The 20,582-nt window shown below is 40.9% G+C and overlaps 4 protein-coding genes and 1 pseudogene across 23 annotated transcripts in view; all 5 read left to right on the forward strand.

Annotated features, from left to right (window-relative positions):
* Positions 1–20,582, forward strand: part of LOC147338018 (protocadherin gamma-C5-like) — a 308,494-nt gene that overhangs the window by 105,362 nt on the left and 182,550 nt on the right. The window lies entirely within an intron of this gene.
* Positions 6,874–10,248, forward strand: LOC147338022 (protocadherin gamma-A7-like). The gene is made up of 3 exons (XM_086263003.1): positions 6,874–7,257; positions 8,545–9,297; positions 10,240–10,248. The coding sequence occupies exons 1-3, from the start codon at positions 6,886–6,888 to the stop codon at positions 10,246–10,248; spliced, it is 1,134 nt and encodes a 377-aa protein (XP_086119129.1). The 5' UTR covers positions 6,874–6,885.
* On the forward strand, positions 9,294–13,101 carry LOC147338023 (protocadherin gamma-A7-like). Its single transcript, XM_086263027.1, has 2 exons — positions 9,294–11,027; positions 12,315–13,101. Exons 1-2 carry the CDS (start codon positions 10,651–10,653, stop codon positions 13,099–13,101), a joined length of 1,164 nt encoding a protein of 387 aa, XP_086119153.1. The 5' UTR covers positions 9,294–10,650.
* LOC147338024 (protocadherin gamma-A7-like) lies at positions 13,100–17,587 on the forward strand. Its single transcript, XM_086263040.1, has 3 exons — positions 13,100–14,579; positions 15,873–16,641; positions 17,525–17,587. Exons 1-3 carry the CDS (start codon positions 14,194–14,196, stop codon positions 17,585–17,587), a joined length of 1,218 nt encoding a protein of 405 aa, XP_086119166.1. The 5' UTR covers positions 13,100–14,193.
* LOC147338025 (protocadherin gamma-A3 pseudogene) lies at positions 17,113–20,182 on the forward strand (annotated as a pseudogene).

Below are 20,582 nucleotides of genomic sequence, written 5' to 3' on the forward strand. Positions count from 1 at the left end.
TATTTGTGCACGAATATGTTGTCTTTTATATATAACCTCAACTTCACCGCCACATTGACACATTGGACACAGGTAGTCTCAAACTTATAGGTGTTGATCTTTTGACATATTATTAGACATAGTATCACAGAAGTGTAACTAAAGTATGTATTGTATTTATTTATATTGCCTGTGACAGTTAAATGTAGCGTTTAGTAACTTTATAAATTTTCTGTCATTTTTTTACATTTATTTTCTGTTTTTAATCTAAGAAAAAAATATTCTATGGTTGATCCCCTTTATCTTATCTGAACAAGTAACAGACACAACATAATATTTGTAATACCTTTCAGTGTGGAAAAACATATAACTGATTAAATACATTAGTTGAAATGTCTCATTTTCTGCATTCAAAATGCAGGGCAGACCGTTATGACTTCTTCATTCATCCCTATGTCTTCTGAAAGTGATATAGTTGAAGAGAAGTAGTCTTAGGTCTAAGTCTTTTGCTCTGTCTGTGGTATTTTTGTTTTTGCCTGAGTAAAAACATTAATTGCAATTGTAATTTTCCATATTCAGCCTGTTTTATTTTTCTCTTTGCTTTACTGTAGCCAACTTTTGTCATTGTTTTCATCCTTCATTTGCCCATCTATTATGTTACCACTTATCCAGCTTGGGGTCTCAGGGCTTGAACCAATCCCAGCTGACATAGTACACCCCTGTGAGGTTGTCAGTATTTTTATTTATTTGGGGGGGGGGGGGGGGGGGATCAAATAAAGCTTTGCACTACATACCTTTTATTGAACCATATGTCAATAGATTTTGTGCATTTGATGAAAAATAAACTTTTAGAAAAGCATCCCTTTTCCTTTCTGACTAATTTTTCCCCCATAAACAACAATAACGATAATAATAACAGAGCAGTTCCTGCTTATAGTGGTCACAAGTGAGGTGAAAGAAGAAAGAAAATTCCCTTTGTGTGTCACTAGAATAACTAGTTCCTGATTTGTTGCTTCTTAACTTCTGCTTTCAGGTAACCCGTTTTAATTTCTTTTTAATTTACTCCTCTAAATGGAAGGGGGTGACCGCTTGCACACTCTCAGAACTCATGAGAACATAGTCACATATTTTAAATTTAGTTTATGGGAGATTGCCTGCCTTTTTTGTGTGACTCTTTTTTTCTCTCCTGTGCCTTTGTCTACCAGATGTGCATTAGTCTATGTAAGAGCTTTATAGTTGCCTTTCATAGTTCTTTATTGCCTTTGGTAGACAGTATATCAAGTGCAGGAACTTGTAAAAGAAGGAAGTGGGGGTTTGGGCACAAGCGGGTAGACTGGAGAAAATAATATTACTATATTCTTAAAAGTTAAATGCAAATTTAATAATAAAATACATGTGGATAACTACATACTGTTATAGTTTAGACATTAATTGGATGTATTAGAATGATTTGGTAATTGTCTAGTGACAGTTATTTCTCAGTGTGAAAGATCATCAGTAGTCATCGGTGACCATATTATACCTGTTATACCTAAACAAAGTAGTGTTAGTGGTGTTTTTCTCTCTCCTCCCCCCCCCCCCCCCCCCCCCCTTCCTTTTGTTATTAGACTCTACCCTGGCCTACTTAACATTAAATTTAGGACATAAAACAGTAAACACACAACAGTAAAAGCAAATCATATTTATTCCTACATTAAAAAACAAGTGTATATATATATATATATATATATATATATATATATATATATACGTGTGTGTGTGTGTGTGTGTTTGGCTGTAAGCTTTATTCAGGTCAGTAGTTAAAATCTTACACAACACCTAAACTGTGAAGTGTGTGCATGTGTTTCTGTGTCGCATAAGGTGCCTGAGTGTGCCTATTCTTGCATACTACAGAGTGCCATGATGATGAAGCAAAGAGGTTTTGTCGTGAAAAGAGTACCCTCATGAATTCATATGTGTTTCTGTTATAGCTCCAGGCCCATTTGTGCTCTCCCCCCCTCCGCTTAGTAATAATTCAGCAGGATCTGAGGTCGTAAGGGGGTGGCTGTAGCTCAGGTGGGTCACCTACTCACCGGAAGGTAGGCGGTTCGATCCCAGGCTCCTCCAGTCTACATGCCAAATATCCTTTGGGCAAGATATTAACCCCATGTTGCTCTCCGATGCATTCATCGGAGTGTGAATGCCAGTGAATGTTAGATAGAAGCACTAAAAACCTTAGATAAGGTGCTTGTGTGTATGGGTATGATTGGGTGAATGCACAAGTTGTATAAAGCGCTTTGAGTGCTCAGTGAGAGGAGAAAAGCACTATATAAGAACCAGTCCATTTACCATTTGTGCTCCTAATTTCATCTGTGCTAGGAGTGGAGGAGTACCCAAGATGGCGACCCGGCAGTCTCCTCAACTTAAGGGTTTTCTTTTTATTTAGTGTATTTTTGTTTCACTTTTTCTCCGACATGCAGGAGCACAAATGCAGTACAGCAAAACTGAACTGCTTGCGGTTCTAAACCACAAAAACCTGCACACCTTCGCTGACAATGACTGGGACTCAATTCCCCCTGAGATCCGGGGGGTCACTGACTCCAATTCCACCGCTAAAGTGGCGTAGGCGACGGAAGCACAGGAAACACCCACTGGCTATTCTGAGCCTCTTCCTCACCAACTCACGGTCACTAAATAACAAGATGGATAAGCTACGACTGCGGATCACCTCACGCTGTTTGGATTACTGTGTTATGATCATCACAAAGACTTGGTTGGACTCTTTTAACCCAGACACTGCGATTGAGCTAGCGGGCCACGCTACATTCACAGCGGACAGGAACAAAGAGTCTGGTAAGAAACGTGGAGGAGGTCTGCTAGTGTTTGTAAACAATAACTGGCGCACCAGCAACACAGTTAAAGTCGTCCACTGCTGCCCGGACATAGAATATATGATGGTGCAGTGCAGACCCTTCTACTTGCCGAGAGAGCTCACAGCGATCACAATAATAGCAGTTTATGTGCCGCTGCAAGCTAATGCTAAGTCAGCCATGGAGCTACTCGGGCGCTCCAATAATAAACAGCTTACAAAGCACCCGGACTGCGCTGTGATCGTGGCAGAAGATTTTAACCACGCAAACCTGAAATCTGTCCTGCCTCGATTCTTTAAAAACGTGACCTTTCCGATGAGGGAAAACGACACACTAGACCAGGTCAACGCCAACATCCCAGATGCCTACAAAGCAACCCGACTGCCTCATCTCGGACTCTCTGACCATCTCTCTCTGTCCCCGATCCCTGCTTATAGACCTCTAATTCAAAGGTAAAAAAACATCGGTAAAAGCAGTACGAGTGTGGACCGCGGAAGCCACCACGGCCCTACAAGGCTATTTTTGATAACACGAATTGGAGTGTATTTGCAGAAGGATCAGACTTTGAGGGCCACACATGTGCCGTACTCTCATACATACGCTTATGTACTGAGAGTGTAACAACAACAAAGACTATTAATGTGTTCCCGAACCAGAAGCCATGGCTCAACAGTGAGGTGAGAGCCCTACTAAGAGCACGTGACAGCGCCTTCAAATCAGGAGACCAACAAGTCTACAAAGAGGCATGCCAATCTCTGCTTAAAGGCATAAAAGAAGCCAAGTGCAAATACAAACAGCGCATCGAGGAACACTTTAACACAACAATGATGATTCAGCCTACGGAGAGGAGGTTCAGCATCTGAAGCAATGGTGTGACGACAACAACCTGCATCTGAACACAGCCAAGACCAAGGAGATGGTAATCGACTTCAGAAGAACAAAGCGATCTGAGCACTCTACCCTCTACATTGATGGGGAGGAGGTAGAAAGGGTAGAAAGCTTTAAGTTCCTTGGAGTCCACATCTCGGCCGACCTTACCTGGTCCACAAACATCTCCCACCAGGTAGGGAAAGCACAACAAAGGCTGTACTTCCTCAGGAAACTACATCAGGCCCAATTACCCCAAAGACTGCTAGTAAACTTCTACTGCTCCACCATTGAGAGCCTTCTGACCTACTGCTGCACACTCTGGTTCAACTGCTGCACCGCGGAGGACAAGAGGAAACTGCAGCGGGTGGTGAGGACAGCAGAGCGGGCAATCGGCACTTCACTAACTTCCCTCAGAGACATCTATACTGGCAGACTTCAGCAGAAAGCCAGTATCATCATCAAAGACCCCTCGCACCCTGGACACTCACTTTTTCCCCCCCTTCCCTCTGGTAAACGCTACAGGTCCATCAGGTCGAAGACAAACAGACTAAACATAAGTTTTTACCCACAGGCTGTCAAACATGCCCTACCTCCACCCTGATTGGAGGATAACTGCACTGCCAACACTCATGGACCTTACACCTTATTTATAAACCATATTTGTATTTATACTTCAATGCAACCAACACCCCTACCTCTTTATTATAACCTTATTTAGTATAGCAACCCCCCCCCCCCCCCCCCCCCACACACACACACACACACACACACACTCAATGTGCAATATCATTGATCGCACTGCACCTCTCAATGCACCTGCTCCTCAGATGGCATGTATATGTGTGTGTTTGTATGTACGCATGCATATATGTATATATACATATATGTATGTATGTGTGTGTATATTTGTATGGGTGTATCCGCATTTTTGCAGGTGCATGTATAACGTACATATCTTTCTTGTGTAAATGTAAATTTGTCTGTTATTGTGTAAATACTTACGCTGTTGTGTACTTCACACACACAGAGTAATGCCAAACTGCCTTTCATTGTTCTTGTAACAGTGACAATAAAAAGCTATTCTATTCTCTTCTAAATGCAGCGCATATTTTTTGGTTTAATTCTATCTAGGTCACAAGAACAGCTCTGTTTCAGCAGTGCTGCTGTAAGATAGGAAAGAATTTCCAGTTTACATAAGTGCTTACTTTAAATATTGAAAGTCTCACTAAGATTCAGTGATTCTAAAAACTGAGGGTAATCTTGTTTTGTCTTGCTTTGGCTTTCAGAATCATCTTGTCCAGAGGGGACATCAACGTTTTAGTTGATTAGTTTTTGTTTTTGTTTTTTTCACCAGGTTCTTAAATCATGACCTTCTTAAATGTTATCACATACTGTCACTAAAATATCTAGATTTTGCACCAAATCCTTAGTGTTTTATGTGATAAATTGTCACAGTTTTTTTTTTTTTTTTTTGCACAACAGTGTTCTAAACATGAGGAGGAACAATCAGTGCAATTAAATTCTCAAACACTAGATTATTAAATCCAAAATATTTTGGTCTGGGTAAAATGCTGCTTCAAAAACTCAAAAGATCAAATTATGGTATTCCATTGTATCGGTATTGCACTTGCAGTGTGTAAAACCAATAAATATGCATGAATTCTATTTTATTTTATTTTATTGCTGTTGTTCTTCAGGATACATACTAACTACTGTCTTTTTTCTTCTTTCTTTTCTTGGTGCATTTCCTGGATGAATCTTCCACTTCAATCTAATAGGTAAGATTATTTTGATTTCCCCTTTTCCCTGAAATCTCACCCCAAACACTAAAATCCTTATCATTGCAATATACAGCCACAATTAATATGAAATTCACAGTTCCCTTTACACAGTACATGATAGTATTTCACCACAACCCATGATCTACATTGACACTAGATATGAAATGTTATGAGTGTTTATACAACAAATATCCCCAGAAATGTTTCATTGAAAGTCATATTGGTGCAGGACTGAGACTGCAGGTAGCAGTCTTGAAACACAGCAGCAACATTACTCTAGTTTGTGTGCGTTGTGTAGTTCTACCCTAGGCTTTATGCTACATGAATATTAATGTGAATATTTCTGGCTTCTGCTGTGGAGTCTTTGCCTAAATAATGCTCAATCATGGTGCACAAAATATTTTGCTCTTCAGCAGGATGCTAATATGTGTGAGGAGGGAAACATGCAAGAAAGTATCAAAACCTATCAAATTTATCCATTCCTTTCAGCTCTACAAAAAAGAAAACAAACCAAAAAAAAAAAAAAAAAAAACATACTGCTCTGAAATGTGTCATTATTTTTTCATGCCTCTGGATGAGTGTAGCAGTACTTTCAATGTTGATTCCACTGCTCAAATCTAGGTCATTGGACTCATCAGTTAGATTAGATCAGATTATCTATCCGTCTATCTACCCACTCCTTCTCTACTGTATCTTTGTATACATTTGTTCATTTATCTATGTAACCATCTGTCAGCCTGCCTCTCTCTGCAGATATGCAGCTCAGTATGGTTTTACACAGAATCTGTGTGTTTGTCCACACTTCAGTCTCAACATAATGTTTGTCAAATGAATTCGCTCAATCTCTTATATTTTTTAGTCTGCTGCATATATTGTATCAGAAAACGTTGTTGTTGCTGTCAGCCCACTCCATTCACGGCAAATTTTGGACCTACTTAGGTGGTCATAAGATGACTTGTAAACAGAGATAATAATAAAACAGACAGTATATTAATCACCCGTTATGGAAAAAATATGCTTCATTTATTTAACTTATTCGTTTATCTTTTTATTTATGCTTATCGAGATCTTATCGAGATTTTGCTTTCTTTTGCATGGGTGTTGCTAAAAAACAATGTATGTAGTAGTCAGGAAAGGCTAAACAGTGGAGCATCAGTGCTCAGACACCTGCCGTTTTAGTTCATCACTGCTGGTGGTGCTGTTGCCTAAGCAGACTTGTGCAATGCGTATTAAAGACACAAAGTCACCACCCGTCTTTAAAGGAGATAGGCGATGGCTATTAAGCTGTCGTGGCTTTGGGTAAATTTAAAAGAAGACTGTACACACTGCAAAGCCTCTATGATAAATAGCTGGAGCTTTCTGTACCGATGACTGTGTTGTTTTGGACCTGATATTACTGGGAAGAAATGGATAATATGAAGCACAACGGTACCCTGCGTCAGTGGAACGTCTCCATTTTGCTTTTCTTTGTGGTTGCTGCTGTCAATGGACAAATCCGCTATTCTATACCAGAAGAGATGAGGAAAGGACTCTTTGTCGGGGACATTGCAAAAGACCTGGGCTTGGATGTCAGACGGTTGGTATCTGGTCGAGCTCGACTGGTAATAGAAGATGATAATCAATATGTCGTGCTGAACCAGAACAAAGGCCATATCGTTGTCAATGAAAGAATTGACAGAGAACAATTATGCGCTAAGAAATCTCCGTGCAGCTTTAGTCTGGAAATTGTTCTTGAAGAGCCACTCGAATTGTTTTCCATTACTATCGAAATACAAGATATAAATGATCATGCTCCCGTTTTCCCAAAAAAAGAAATTAAATTAGAAATTAGCGAATCGACGCCGACTGGGACTGTGTTTTTGCTTGATAGTGCAGCTGATCCTGACGTAGGGACAAACTCACTGCAGAGTTATTCTTTAAAAGCAAACGAACATTTTGTTCTCAAACAACATACTCGAGCAGATGGGAGTAAATATGCCGAAATGGTGCTTCAGAGTGGTTTGGACCGCGAGAAGCAAAGCAAACATGCGCTCATATTAACGGCTGTCGATGGTGGCGAGCCGCAGATGTCCGGAACGGTAAAAATACACATATCTGTGCTGGATGCAAATGACAACTCGCCCGTTTTTACACAGTCCATATACAAAGCCTCTGTATTGGAAAATGCTTTACGAGGCACAATTATTGCCACAGTCAGTGCAGTAGACGCTGACCAAGGTTACAATGGTAACGTTACATATTCATTCACACACCTAGAAGATGGTTCCGCTTGTCCTTTTGAAATAAATTCCAACACGGGTAAGATTAAACTAGTCGGGGATATCGATTATGAGGCTTCTTCAAATTACGAGATAAACCTCCAAGCAAAAGATCCATGGGGTGTCACAGGAGCCAGCAAGTTAGTGATCGAAATAGTAGATGAAAATGATAACAGTCCAGTAATCACAATGGCTTCCTATTCGGGGAAGATTTCAGAAGATTCTCCTCCTGGCACAGTTGTGGCGTTAATTAGTGTCCAAGATAAAGATTCTGGGAAAAACGGACAGGTGCATTTAACTATAGATGAACATCTGCCTTTCAAAATTAAATCTTCCCTCAGAAACTATTATACATTAATCACTGCGCAAACTCTCGACCGAGAGAAGCTTCCCACGTACAACATTACTCTCACTGCCACTGATGAGGGCTTCCCAGTATTATCGAACAAAAAATCCGTCTATTTAGAAGTTAGCGATATTAATGACAACGCTCCAGTTTTTAGTCAAAGTCTTTACAGCGCTCAGGTAACGGAAAACAATTCTCCAGGTGTCCCTCTGTTGCAGATTAGTGCTACTGATTTGGACCAGGGCCAGAATGCACGTATATCATATTTTCTTTTTGAAGACGAGCTGAATGGAAATCCGGTATCCGCATATTTCTCCATTAATACAGAAAGTGGAGTCATTCAGTCTCTGCGTTCACTGGACTATGAACAAGTCAAAGAGTATCAAATACGAGTTAAAGCACAAGATGGTGGGTCACCCCCACAAAGTAGTAACACATCAGTTATTGTACATGTACAGGACCAGAATGACAACCCTCCTCAGGTTCTGTACCCAGTCCAGACTGGTGGCTCTCTGGTGGCTGAAATGGTGCCTCGTTCAGCAGATGTGGGCTATCTGGTGACTAAAGTGGTGGCTGTTGATGTGGACTCTGGACAGAATGCCTGGCTCTGCTATAAACTGCAGAAAGCCACAGACAGGGCGCTGTTTGAAGTGGGCTTACAGAATGGAGAAATCAGAACTATCCGCCAAGTCACTGATAAAGATGCTGTCAAACAAAGACTGACTGTTATAGTGGAGGACAACGGGCAGCCCTCTCGTTCAGCTACAGTCATTGTTAACGTGGCGGTGGCGGACAGCTTCCCTGAAGTGCTGTCGGAGTTCACTGATTTGACCCACGACAAGGAGTACAATGACAACCTGACTTTTTACTTAGTCTTGGCTCTGGCTGTAGTTTCCTTCCTCTTCATCACGTGTTTAGTGGTTATTATATCAGTCAAAATCTACAGGTGGAGACAGTCTCGCATCCTGTATCACTCCAACCTGCCTGTCATTCCATATTATCCACCACGTTACTCAGACACTTTGGGGACAGGGACTCTTCCACATGTGTACAATTACGAGGTGTGCAGGACGACTGACTCCAGAAAGAGTGACTGTAAGTTCGGCAGAGCTGGTAGTCAGAACGTGCTGATAATGGACCCCAGTTCTACAGGAACGATGCAGCGGATACAGAGTGAAAAGAGCATCCTGGATGAACCAGACTCTCCGATAGAGGTTTGTTTATGTTTTACATTTGGGCGCTTGTGTGTCAGTAATCTAGCATTGCTAATAAATAGTTTTAAACTACACTTTTGCTTTAACAGTCATGAAGAGAATTTCTTCTATCATTCCGACTGTAAACAGTATCTGTCTGTAAAACAAAGTGTAACAATAGCTCCTCATTTGAAGATGGTTATACAATTTCACCGACTCCACTCAAGACAAAGTAAACACACTGACAAAAACTTTATCTTTGCGTTATACATAATCAGCGAATAGCCCCCCCCCCCCCCCCCCTCCAGTGACATCAAATAAGTGCAATAACTCAGACCTTGGTTAGTATGGATGACGCTGGAAACTTTGTAGGATACAGTGCAAGCATCACGTCTCCGGTTGATTATATTGGCTTGTGTGAACACTAATATATATATATATATTTTCATCAAATGACAATGTTTGTTTTTATGCAGGGTTAATATAATTACGTCTAAATACTGTAGTAGTTACATTCTGAAATGGAAACGGCTCCACTGTCCTGTCACTGTCCTTGGTGCTGAAGTGCTTTGCTCTGAGATGCAGTCGTCATTATTATCGTTGAGATTTCTAAGACTTTGAAGAGGCCATTCATTTAGGATCCACTTGTATGTTTTATTTATGATGCAGTTAATTATATAAATAATAACAAATAAATAAATAAATAAATAATAAAAAACGACAACCCATAACTTCAGATTCATTTAATAGCAAGCAAGTTTTGCGTTATTATCATTCGTTCTTCTTTAAAATTTACAGGTCACTAGCAATGTGTATTTTTTATGTCATAAGGGGACATGTGACAGTAACTTTGAAATCCGCTGTTATCAAAAAATGTTTTAAAAAGAAAAAGAAAGAGGAAAAAGAGAAGAAAGTGCCAGTGGTCTTTTTGCTTTGTGTCACACACTTTTTGCTTTTTTCCAGTTGAATTAATCTTTTTCTAACAGTGAAAGTCAGTATTTTCTGCATTCTTTAATTCACTTAACAGACGTACGTGCCTTCAAAGTGAAATCATTACGTTATTTCTACAGAGATAGTGTGCAGAGTGATGAACGTGGTCATTGGCTTTTCTAGTTTCATATTATACCCTCTAAGTGACGCTGTTGCCTGGTAAATCTATTCTGCCATGCATTTCGAGACAGGGCTGTTTCCACCCCCATCACTGCGTTTTGTAACGGCAGATGATCTGCTTTTCATAGGAGCTGGATCAAATAGAATACACACCTGCTTTTTTATTTAACGTCATATATCGACCTAGGGTGTGTGAGTCTTCCTCTCTAAGTTAAAGCCCTCGATCCATTGCTCGGTTTTGGTTTTTAAGACCTGTTTTCAAAAATGGCATTTGGAGTAGAACATCGAGACCGAGTTGTAAGATGGCGAATGCGACTTACAGCCAGCCTGTTTGTTTTTCACGTCCTTTTTCTTTATCGAGCGGAGGCACAGATCCGATATTCGATCCCAGAGGAGCTGAAAACAGGGTCCCTTGTTGGAAATGTGGCACAAGATCTTGGCTTGGATCTAAAAAGGCTTCGTTCTGGACGGGCCCGTATCGTTACGGGAGAAAGCATTCAGTACACAGAGCTGAAAACAGACAAAGGGACTTTAGTTGTGAATGAGAGAATAGACCGAGAGCAGCTTTGTGGGGATTTGACTCCATGTAGCTTTACCTTTGAGATTTTATTGGAAAAACCGATGGAGCTGCACCCTGTGACGATAGAGGTATTGGATGTAAATGATAACGCTCCCACTTTTCAGAACAGTCACTTGGAATTTGAAATAAGCGAATCTGCTGCGCTCGGTTCCCGTTTTGTGCTGGAGAGTGCGGAGGACGCTGATGTTGGGCAAAACAGTCTGCAGAACTACATTTTAACTCCGACAGACAATTTTGTGTTGAAACAATATGTTAATCCGGATGGAAGTAAATATGCTGAAATGATGCTTCAGAAGCCTTTAGACAGAGAGGTACAGCCACGCCTATCTTTAAAACTGTTGGCCGTTGATGGTGGAAATCCACAGAAATCTGGGACAGTAAATATAGAGGTAAACGTATTAGATGCGAATGACAATGCTCCGGTGTTTAATCAATCCTTATATAAGGCCGCGGTGATTGAAAATGCCCCAAAAGGCACGCATGTTGTTACAGTGAATGCGAGCGACATTGATACCGGTTCAAATGGAAAAGTGGCATATTACTTTTCAAAATCAAAGGCAGGGATAGCTGATTTATTCGATATAGATGAAGCTACTGGTCGAATATATGTGGCAAAGGAAATCGACTTTGAAATGGACAAAAAGATTGAGTTCAGAGTTGAAGCGAAAGATCAAGGGGGACTGACAGATTCTAGTAAAGTTGAAATTGAGGTCTTGGATATAAACGATAATGCACCGGTCATTAACGTGATGTCATTCACTAGTCCTGTGTCAGAAGACTCAGCTCCGGGTACCACTCTTGGCATTATTAATGTGAAAGATCTTGATTCGGGTGAAAACGGACAGGTAAGGTGCACGATCGAAGGCAGTGTTCCTTTTAAAATTAAATCCAATGTGAGAAGTTATTATACACTGATAACTGATGCTGCCTTAGATCGTGAAAGTTTGTCAGAATTTAACATCACCGTTATTGCCTCAGACGCGGGCTCCCCTCCGCTGTCAACCAGAAAAACTTTTAATCTAAAGGTGTCAGATGTTAATGACAATTCCCCAAAATTTCCTCGAAATTTTTATAGGGCTTGGATTGTGGAAAATAACTCTCCTGGTCTTTCTATCATGACTGTTAATGCTAAAGACCCCGATGAAAACCAAAACGCCCGCGTTTCCTACATTTTGGAAGATTGTGAGATTAATGGGTCTCCAGTATCTGAATACGTTTCTGTTAATGCAGAAAGTGGAGTGGTGCATGCAGTGCGTTCGTTTGACTATGAGCAAATCAAACAACTGTTATTCATTGTAAAAGCGCAGGATGGAGGCTCTCCTCCACTCAGCAGCAATGTGACTGTGAAAATAATGATCCAAGACCAGAATGACAACCCCCCACAGGTTCTGTACCCAGTCCAAACTGGTGGCTCTCTAGTGGCTGAAATGGTGCCTCGTTCAGCAGATGTGGGCTATCTGGTGACTAAAGTGGTGGCTGTTGATGTGGACTCTGGACAGAATGCCTGGCTCTCCTATAAACTGCAGAAAGCCACAGACAGGGCGCTGTTTGAAGTGGGCTTGCAGAATGGAGAAATCAGAACTATCCGCCAAGTCACTGATAAAGATGCTGTCAAACAAAGACTGACTGTTATAGTGGAGGACAACGGGCAGCCCTCTCGTTCAGCTACAGTCATTGTTAACGTGGCGGTGGCAGATAGCTTCCCTGAAGTGCTATCGGAGTTCACTGAGTTGACACATGACAAGGAGTACAATGACAACCTGACTTTTTACTTGGTCCTGGCTCTGGCTGTAGTTTCCTTCCTCTTCATCACGTGTTTAGTGGTTATCATATCAGTCAAAATCTACAGGTGGAGACAGTCTCGCATCCTGTATCACTCCAACCTGCCTGTCATTCCATATTATCCACCACGTTACTCAGACACTTTGGGCACAGGGACTCTGCCACATGTGTACAATTACGAGGTGTGCAGGACGACTGACTCCAGAAAGAGTGACTGTAAGTTCGGCAGAGCTGGTAGTCAGAACGTGCTGATTATGGACCCCAGTTCTACAGGAACGATGCAGCGGATACAGAGTGAAAAGAGCATCCTGGATGAACCAGACTCTCCTCTAGAGGTTTGTCATTTCATATAGACACATCTGTTCCTTATCCTTTATGTAATTGCTTCAATGAAATAGCTTCTTAATGTTGCAAAATTTCCAGCAACAAGAACAGAGTCTTAGTTTACATTAGCAGTCAGGTAATTCTAGGTTACCACAATTGACACATTCTCCACACATCCTCCAGAATAATCAGGGGTAGAGGCCAATATTTTTCTTTTAGTATAAATAAATGGGTTTTAATGTTCTAAACATGTCTTTGCAGTGTCTTCTGACATTTTGTTTAATGATATTATTTGGTTTCCACAACATTCTAAAGAACGAGACTACCCTGAAAGTTTAGTAAAAAACATTTTAATGTTAAGCAGAGCAATCATTCACACATATCTTAATAGCATTCTTATGTTATGTCTTTCCCATGAAAACATTTCATGACAAGACAGTTGAGTGCCAAAATATTTTCTAGTGATTCTAAATTAGTCATTATAAGATCCTGAGGACACATGAATTATTTTAGCAACTGATATATAGATTTATACATATATTCCTTAAAAAGTAATACTTCCATTTTCTTTCTCTTTTTTCCTTTTTTTTATTTTTATTTTTTTTATTTTTTGTTGCAACGGTTTCTTCTGTTTACCGGGTTTAGAAATTACTTGAATGATAATCTCTCATTATTCTAGTGGGTCCATTTTAACTATATCTCCTCACAAAATTCGTTGCGACATACATGCTGAAGTGAAAATATTTTATTGAACATGGTGTTTTGATATCATTTCATATTGATTTCCACGCAAGATAAAATGTGTTGATGTTGGGTTTGCGGTGTTGCTTCTGAAATTCAGGAATCATATGACTTCCACGTTTTATACTCTAAGGGACGCTGTTGGCCAGTTAAATATTTTCGGTCTTTCGTTGTCATCCAGTCCATCCCCTCAGTGATCATACATTAAGGGCAGCTCATTGTCTTTTGTCAAGATTTCGTTTGAACGAGGACTCACAACTTTATAAAGGTTGTTGACAATTGTAAATGTAGCTTCAGGGATGATAGACTAGGACATTATTTAAACTACCTGAACGGAAAAATCGTTCGTTCTCTACATATATATATATTCTGTCTGAGTGATGGCGACTTTAACATGCCTGAGTTGCGTATCCGAATGGCGATCACTTTGTGGAGTACGACGTCACATAGGATTTCTTCTGTTGCTGCTTCTTGCTGTTAACATGGTAGGTGGTCAGATTCGGTATTCTATACCTGAGGAGATGAAGAAAGGCTCTGTTATTGGTAATGTGGCGCAGGATCTTGGCTTGGATCTGAAAAGGCTCCGCTCAGGGCGGGCCCGTATCGTGACCGGAGAAAACGTTCACTACACCGAGCTGCAGACAGACAAAGGGATTCTGGTCGTGAATGAGAGAATAGACCGAGAGCAGCTTTGTGGGGACGTAACGCCGTGTAGTTTCAGCTTTGAGATGATTTTGGAAAATCCGATTGAACTACACAGAATAACTGTCGAGGTTTTGGATATAAATGATCACGCACCTGTCTTCCCAAACAAAGATAAACCCATCAGTTTTGAAATAAGCGAATCAGCTGCAGTTGGAGTACGTTTTCCTCTGCAGAGCGCGCAGGATCTAGATGTGGGCCAAAACGCACTGCAAAATTATATTCTGTCCCCAAACGACAATTTTATATTGAAACAACATTCAAATCCAGATGGAAGAAAATATGTTGAAATGGTGCTCCAGAAACCTTTAGACAGAGAGCGACACCCGCATTTCTCTTTGAAATTAATCGCAGTTGATGGAGGAACACCGCAGAGATCTGGTACAGTAAATATAGATGTGACTGTGTTAGACGCCAACGACAATATTCCAGTTTTTAATCAATCAGTGTACAAAGCAGCTGTGTTGGAAAACACGAAAACAGGGACTAGTATCATTACAGTAAATGCCACAGACGCAGACAGTGGATCATATGGACACATTACATACAGTTTATCCGAAATGAAAGAAAGTGCAGCGGACATTTTTAGAATTAATGAAAACACCGGAATAATTTACGTGTCTGGTCAGATTGACTACGAGAAAGACAAAAAATACGAGTTGAGGGTAGAGGCAAAGGATCACGGTGGACTAACTGGGACAAGTAAAGTTATATTTGATGTTATTGATGTTAATGATAATGCTCCTATTATAAATGTAATGTCATTTTCTAGTCCCCTGTCCGAGGATTCCCGACCTGGTACAACCATAGCCGTTTTAAATATAAAAGACGCAGATTCTGAGAGAAATGGGCAAATTAAATGTTCGATTGATGGTAAACTTCCCTTTAAAATTGAAACATCTTTGACAAATTATTACAATTTGGTCTCAGATCAACACTTTGACAGAGAATCCGTCTCAGAATATAACATAACAATTAAAGCCACCGATTTTGGGTCTCCCCCTCTGTCTAGTTCAACAAAATTGCATCTAAAAATCTCTGACGTCAATGACAACGCACCATTATTTGATAAAAACAGCTATACTGCTTATATCACAGAGAATAACTCTCCTGGTTTTTACATATTTACTGTGAGTGCGCGGGACTGTGATTGGAATCAAAATGCTAGAATCTCATATGTTTTAGAGGACACACAGGTCAGTGGGAGTCCAGTTTCTACTTATGTGTCTTTAAATTCTGAAACTGGTGTTCTTAACGCGGTTCGCACCTTTGATTATGAGCAAATCAAACACCTTGCGTTAGTAATTAAAGCACAAGATGGAGGCTCTCCTCCACTCAGCAGCAACGTGACTGTGAAAATAATGATCCAAGACCAGAACGACAACCCCCCTCAGGTTCTGTACCCAGTCCAGACTGGTGGCTCTCTGGTGGCTGAAATGGTGCCTCGTTCAGCAGATGTGGGCTATCTGGTGACGAAAGTGGTGGCTGTTGATGTGGACTCTGGACAGAATGCCTGGCTCTCCTATAAACTGCAGAAAGCCACAGACAGGGCGCTGTTTGAAGTGGGCTTACAGAATGGAGAAATCAGAACTATCCGCCAAGTCACTGATAAAGATGCTGTCAAACAAAGACTGACTGTTATAGTGGAGGACAACGGGCAGCCCTCTCGTTCTGCTACAGTCATTGTTAACGTGGTGGTGGCGGACAGCTTCCCTGAAGTGCTGTCGGAGTTCACTGAGTTGACCCACGACAAGGAGTACAATGACAACCTGACTTTTTACTTAGTCTTGGCTCTGGCTGTAGTTTCCTTCCTCTTCATCACGTGTTTAGTGGTTATTATATCAGTCAAAATCTACAGGTGGAGACAGTCTCGCATCCTGTATCACTCCAACCTGCCTGTCATTCCATATTATCCACCACGTTACTCAGACACTTTGGGGACAGGGACTCTTCCACATGTGTACAATTACGAGGTGTGCAGGACGACTGACTCCAGAAAGAGTGACTGTAAGTTCGGCAGAGCTGGTAGTCAGAACGTGCTGATTATGGACCCCAGTTCTACAGGAACGATGCAGCGGATACAGAGTGAAAAGAGCATCCTGGATGAACCAGACTCTCCTCTAGAGGTCAGTCAAAGAATATTTCTGTATTTATTCTCCTTCTTTGTTTGATTGCTCTGATGAAAAGCTTGGCAGCATTACACATTTCTCAGCACCAAGGACAGCGTCTCAGTTTTCCTCTGCATATAGGTAGGCCTACAAAGCTTCTGTAAAAGGTCTTACATAGTTAATTTCTTAGTTAATTTTTAAAAGAAAGTTCTCCCTAAAAGTCCCTAATAGTTTCCAGTATTTCATATACTGAAGCTGTGCTGGAGAAAAGATTAATGATCATACTCCTGGTGTTTGTGCAATGTTTTGTGCTTGCTTATTGCATCCCCATAAGACGATAAAGACGACATTGTCAAAGTAAAATACTAAAAAGAAGCAGAAGTAAGTCAGCTACGTATTTCTGAAGAGCAACGTTATTTTTCCTGAAGCCTGCGAAGAAACAAAAAAAATGTTTTCTGTTACTCATCTCTACTTGCTTAACCTGTTTAATTATGCTGATATTGTTTTTACTCTTTCTAAGAATTTGAAGCCAGGGAATTATTTTAGTTTCTGGTTATCATGATCTTTCGACTGGTGTATCTATATTTCTTTTCTGAGAGTAGCAGTTCTATTCTAGTGATTTTGTTCCCCTGGTTCTCGGCACTGTTGTTCAGCTGGTAGATAATGTAATTAAAACTTATCTTGTTTGTGGTAGATCGTTCTCAATTTAACTTTTCCACTCACTATTAGTTGTATACACTCTTCAGTGAAATATTATTTTATTAATGAAAGTAATTTCATATTGATCCCCACGGCTTAGATCGTTGTTACAAAGATTCAAGTCTCGTGTGATTTCTACCTTTTAGACTCTAAGGGACGCTGTTGGCCGCTGAAATAATATCTCTGTTTTGTTGTCATTCAGTCCATCCTCTCAGAAATCACACGGCGAGGACGGCTTTCTGTGTTTTGCCGAGGGTTCATGTGAACGAAGTCTCACAGATTTCCGTTTAACGCTGGAGAACAATTTTATGAGCCAACCAGCTACTGGTATACTAGGGTCTTTTTGTTACTGCCTAAAGAGACAATTTTTTTCTTTCTTTGTATCTTTTTTGTCTGAGTAATGGCGCCTATAAGACGTCTACCTTACATATCACCAGGATGGCGATCATTTTGTGGAGTACGACGTCGCATAGGATCGCTTCTGTTGCTGCTTCTTGCGGTTAACATGGTAGGTGGTCAGATTCGGTATTCTATACCTGAGGAGATGAAGAAAGGCTCTGTTATTGGTAATGTGGCGCAGGATCTTGGCTTGGATCTGAAAAGGCTCCGCTCAGGGCGGGCCCGTATCGTGACCGGAGAAAATGTTCACTACACCGAGCTGCAGAAAGACAAAGGGATTCTGGTCGTGAATGAGAGAATAGACCGAGAGCAGCTTTGTGGGGACGTAACGCCGTGTAGTTTCAGCTTTGAAATGATTTTGGAAAACCCGATGGAACTACACAGAATAACTGTCGAGGTTTTGGATATAAATGATCACGCACCTGTCTTCCCAAACAAAGATAAACCCATCAGTTTTGAAATAAGCGAATCAGCTGCAGTTGAAGTACGTTTTCCTCTGCAGAGCGCGGAGGATCTAGATGTAGGCCAAAACGCTCTGCAAAATTATATTCTGTCCCCAAACGACAATTTTATATTGAAACAACATTCAAATCCAGATGGTGGTAAATATGTTGAAATGGTGCTCCAGAAACCTTTAGACAGAGAGCGACACCCGCATTTCTCTTTGAAATTAATCGCAGTTGATGGAGGAACACCGCAGAGATCTGGTACAGTAAATATAGATGTGACTGTGTTAGACGCCAACGACAATATTCCAGTTTTTAATCAATCAGTGTACAAAGCATCTGTGTTGGAAAACACGAAAACAGGGACTAGTATTATTACAGTAAATGCCACAGACGCAGACAGTGGATCATATGGACACATTACATACAGTTTATCCAAAATGAAAGGAAGTGTAGCAGAAATATTTACGATTGATGAAAAGACGGGAACAATCTACGTGTCTGGTCAGATAGATTATGAAAAATACCGAAAATACGAGTTGAGGGTAGAGGCAAAGGATCACGGTGGACTAACTGGGACAAGTAAAGTTATATTTGATGTTACTGATGTTAATGATAATGAACCTATTATACATGTAATGTCATTTTCTAGTCCCCTGTCAGAGGATGCAATTCCCGGGACAACTATTGCAATTTTGAATATAAAAGACGCAGATTCTGAGAGAAATGGGCAAATTAAATGTTCGATTGATGGTAAACTTCCCTTTAAAATTGAAACATCACTGACAAATTATTACAATTTGGTCTCAGATCAACACTTTGACAGAGAATCCGTCTCAGAATATAACATAACAATTACAGCCACCGATTTTGGGTCTCCCCCTCTGTCTAGTTCAACAAAATTGCATCTAAAAATCTCTGACGTCAACGACAACGCACCATTATTTGATAAAAACAGCTATACTGCTTATATCACAGAGAATAACTCTCCTGGATTTTCCATATTCACTGTGAGTGCGCGGGACTCTGATTGGAATCAAAACGCTAGAATCTCATATCTTTTAGAGGAAAAACAGGTCAGTGGGAGTCCAGTTTCTACTTATGTGTCTCTAAACAGTGAAGCTGGGGTTCTTAACGCGGTTCGCTCCTTTGATTATGAGCAAATCAAACAGTTTGAGTTAGTAATTAAAGCGCAGGATGGAGGCTCTCCTCCACTCAGCAGCAACGTGACTGTGAAAATAATGATCCGGGACCAGAACGACAACCCCCCTCAGGTTCTGTACCCAGTCCAGACTGGTGGCTCTCTGGTGGCTGAAATGGTTCCTCGTTCAGCAGATGTGGGCTATCTGGTGACGAAAGTGGTGGCTGTTGATGTGGACTCTGGACAGAATGCCTGGCTCTCCTATAAACTGCAGAAAGCCACAGACAGGGCGCTGTTTGAAGTGGGCTTACAGAATGGAGAAATCAGAACTATCCGCCAAGTCACTGATAAAGATGCTGTCAAACAAAGACTGACTGTTATAGTGGAGGACAACGGGCAGCCCTCTCGTTCAGCTACAGTCATTGTTAACGTGGCGGTGGCGGACAGCTTCCCTGAAGTGCTGTCGGAGTTCACTGAGTTGACCCACGACAAGGAGTACAATGACAACCTGACTTTTTACTTAGTCTTGGCTCTGGCTGTAGTTTCCTTCCTCTTCATCACGTGTTTAGTGGTTATTATATCAGTCAAAATCTACAGGTGGAGACAGTCTCGCATCCTGTATCACTCCAACCTGCCTGTCATTCCATATTATCCACCACGTTACTCGGACACTGTGGGGACAGGGACTCTGCCACATGTGTACAATTACGAGGTGTGCAGGACGACTGACTCCAGAAAGAGTGACTGTAAGTTCGGCAGAGCTGGTAGTCAGAACGTGCTGATTATGGACCCCAGTTCTACAGGAACGATGCAGCGGATACAGAGTGAAAAGAGCATCCTGGATGAACCAGACTCTCCTCTAGAGGTCAGTTAGAGGATATTTCTATATTTATTCTTGTTCTTTACTTAATTACTCTGATGAAAATCTTCCCAGCATTATACATTTCTCAGCACCAAGGACAGCGTCTCAGTTTTCCTCTGCATATAGGTAGGCCTACAAAGCTTCTGTAAAAGGTCTTACATGGTTACTTTTTAAAGGAATGTCCTCTTATAAAGTCCCTAACAGTTTACAGTTATTTTTTTATATCCAAATGTCTTTGTTTATAGAGTATTAATGATCACACTCCAAGTTTCTTTGCAATGTTTCCTGGCAGTGTTTTACTTGCTTACCATTCTCTTGCCCTAGTTATGAAGATATTTCAAAGGGACCCTGGAAAGGTAAAATATTAAGACAAAGTAGCAAGAAGGTATGCGTTTCTTAAAAGCATTCTTAC

Source organism: Aulonocara sp. 'chitande type north' Nkhata Bay, linkage group LG2 (assembly GCF_057382095.1).
Source record: "Aulonocara sp. 'chitande type north' Nkhata Bay isolate Kocher_YH1m ecotype deep benthic linkage group LG2, A_spYH_male_GT1.1, whole genome shotgun sequence".
Classification (NCBI taxonomy): Eukaryota; Metazoa; Chordata; class Actinopteri; order Cichliformes; family Cichlidae; genus Aulonocara; species Aulonocara sp. 'chitande type north' Nkhata Bay.

Bases quoted from the DNA above. Each gene is read 5' to 3' on its own strand.
- LOC147338022 (XM_086263003.1), top strand. From the start codon at position 6,886: ATGGATAATATGAAGCACAACGGTACCCTGCGTCAGTGGAACGTCTCC. The intron at 7,258-8,544 runs ATAAATGATCAT...CATGTACAGGAC, and splicing joins TTACTATCGAAATACAAGAT to CAGAATGACAACCCTCCTCA.
- LOC147338023 (XM_086263027.1), top strand. From the start codon at position 10,651: ATGGCATTTGGAGTAGAACATCGAGACCGAGTTGTAAGATGGCGAATG. The intron at 11,028-12,314 runs GATAGAGGTATT...TGTGACTGTGAA, and splicing joins ATGGAGCTGCACCCTGTGAC to AATAATGATCCAAGACCAGA.
- LOC147338024 (XM_086263040.1), top strand. From the start codon at position 14,194: ATGGCGACTTTAACATGCCTGAGTTGCGTATCCGAATGGCGATCACTT. The intron at 14,580-15,872 runs TGTCGAGGTTTT...CGTGACTGTGAA, and splicing joins ATTGAACTACACAGAATAAC to AATAATGATCCAAGACCAGA. The intron at 16,642-17,524 runs GTCAGTCAAAGA...GTTGTCATTCAG, and splicing joins AACCAGACTCTCCTCTAGAG to TCCATCCTCTCAGAAATCAC.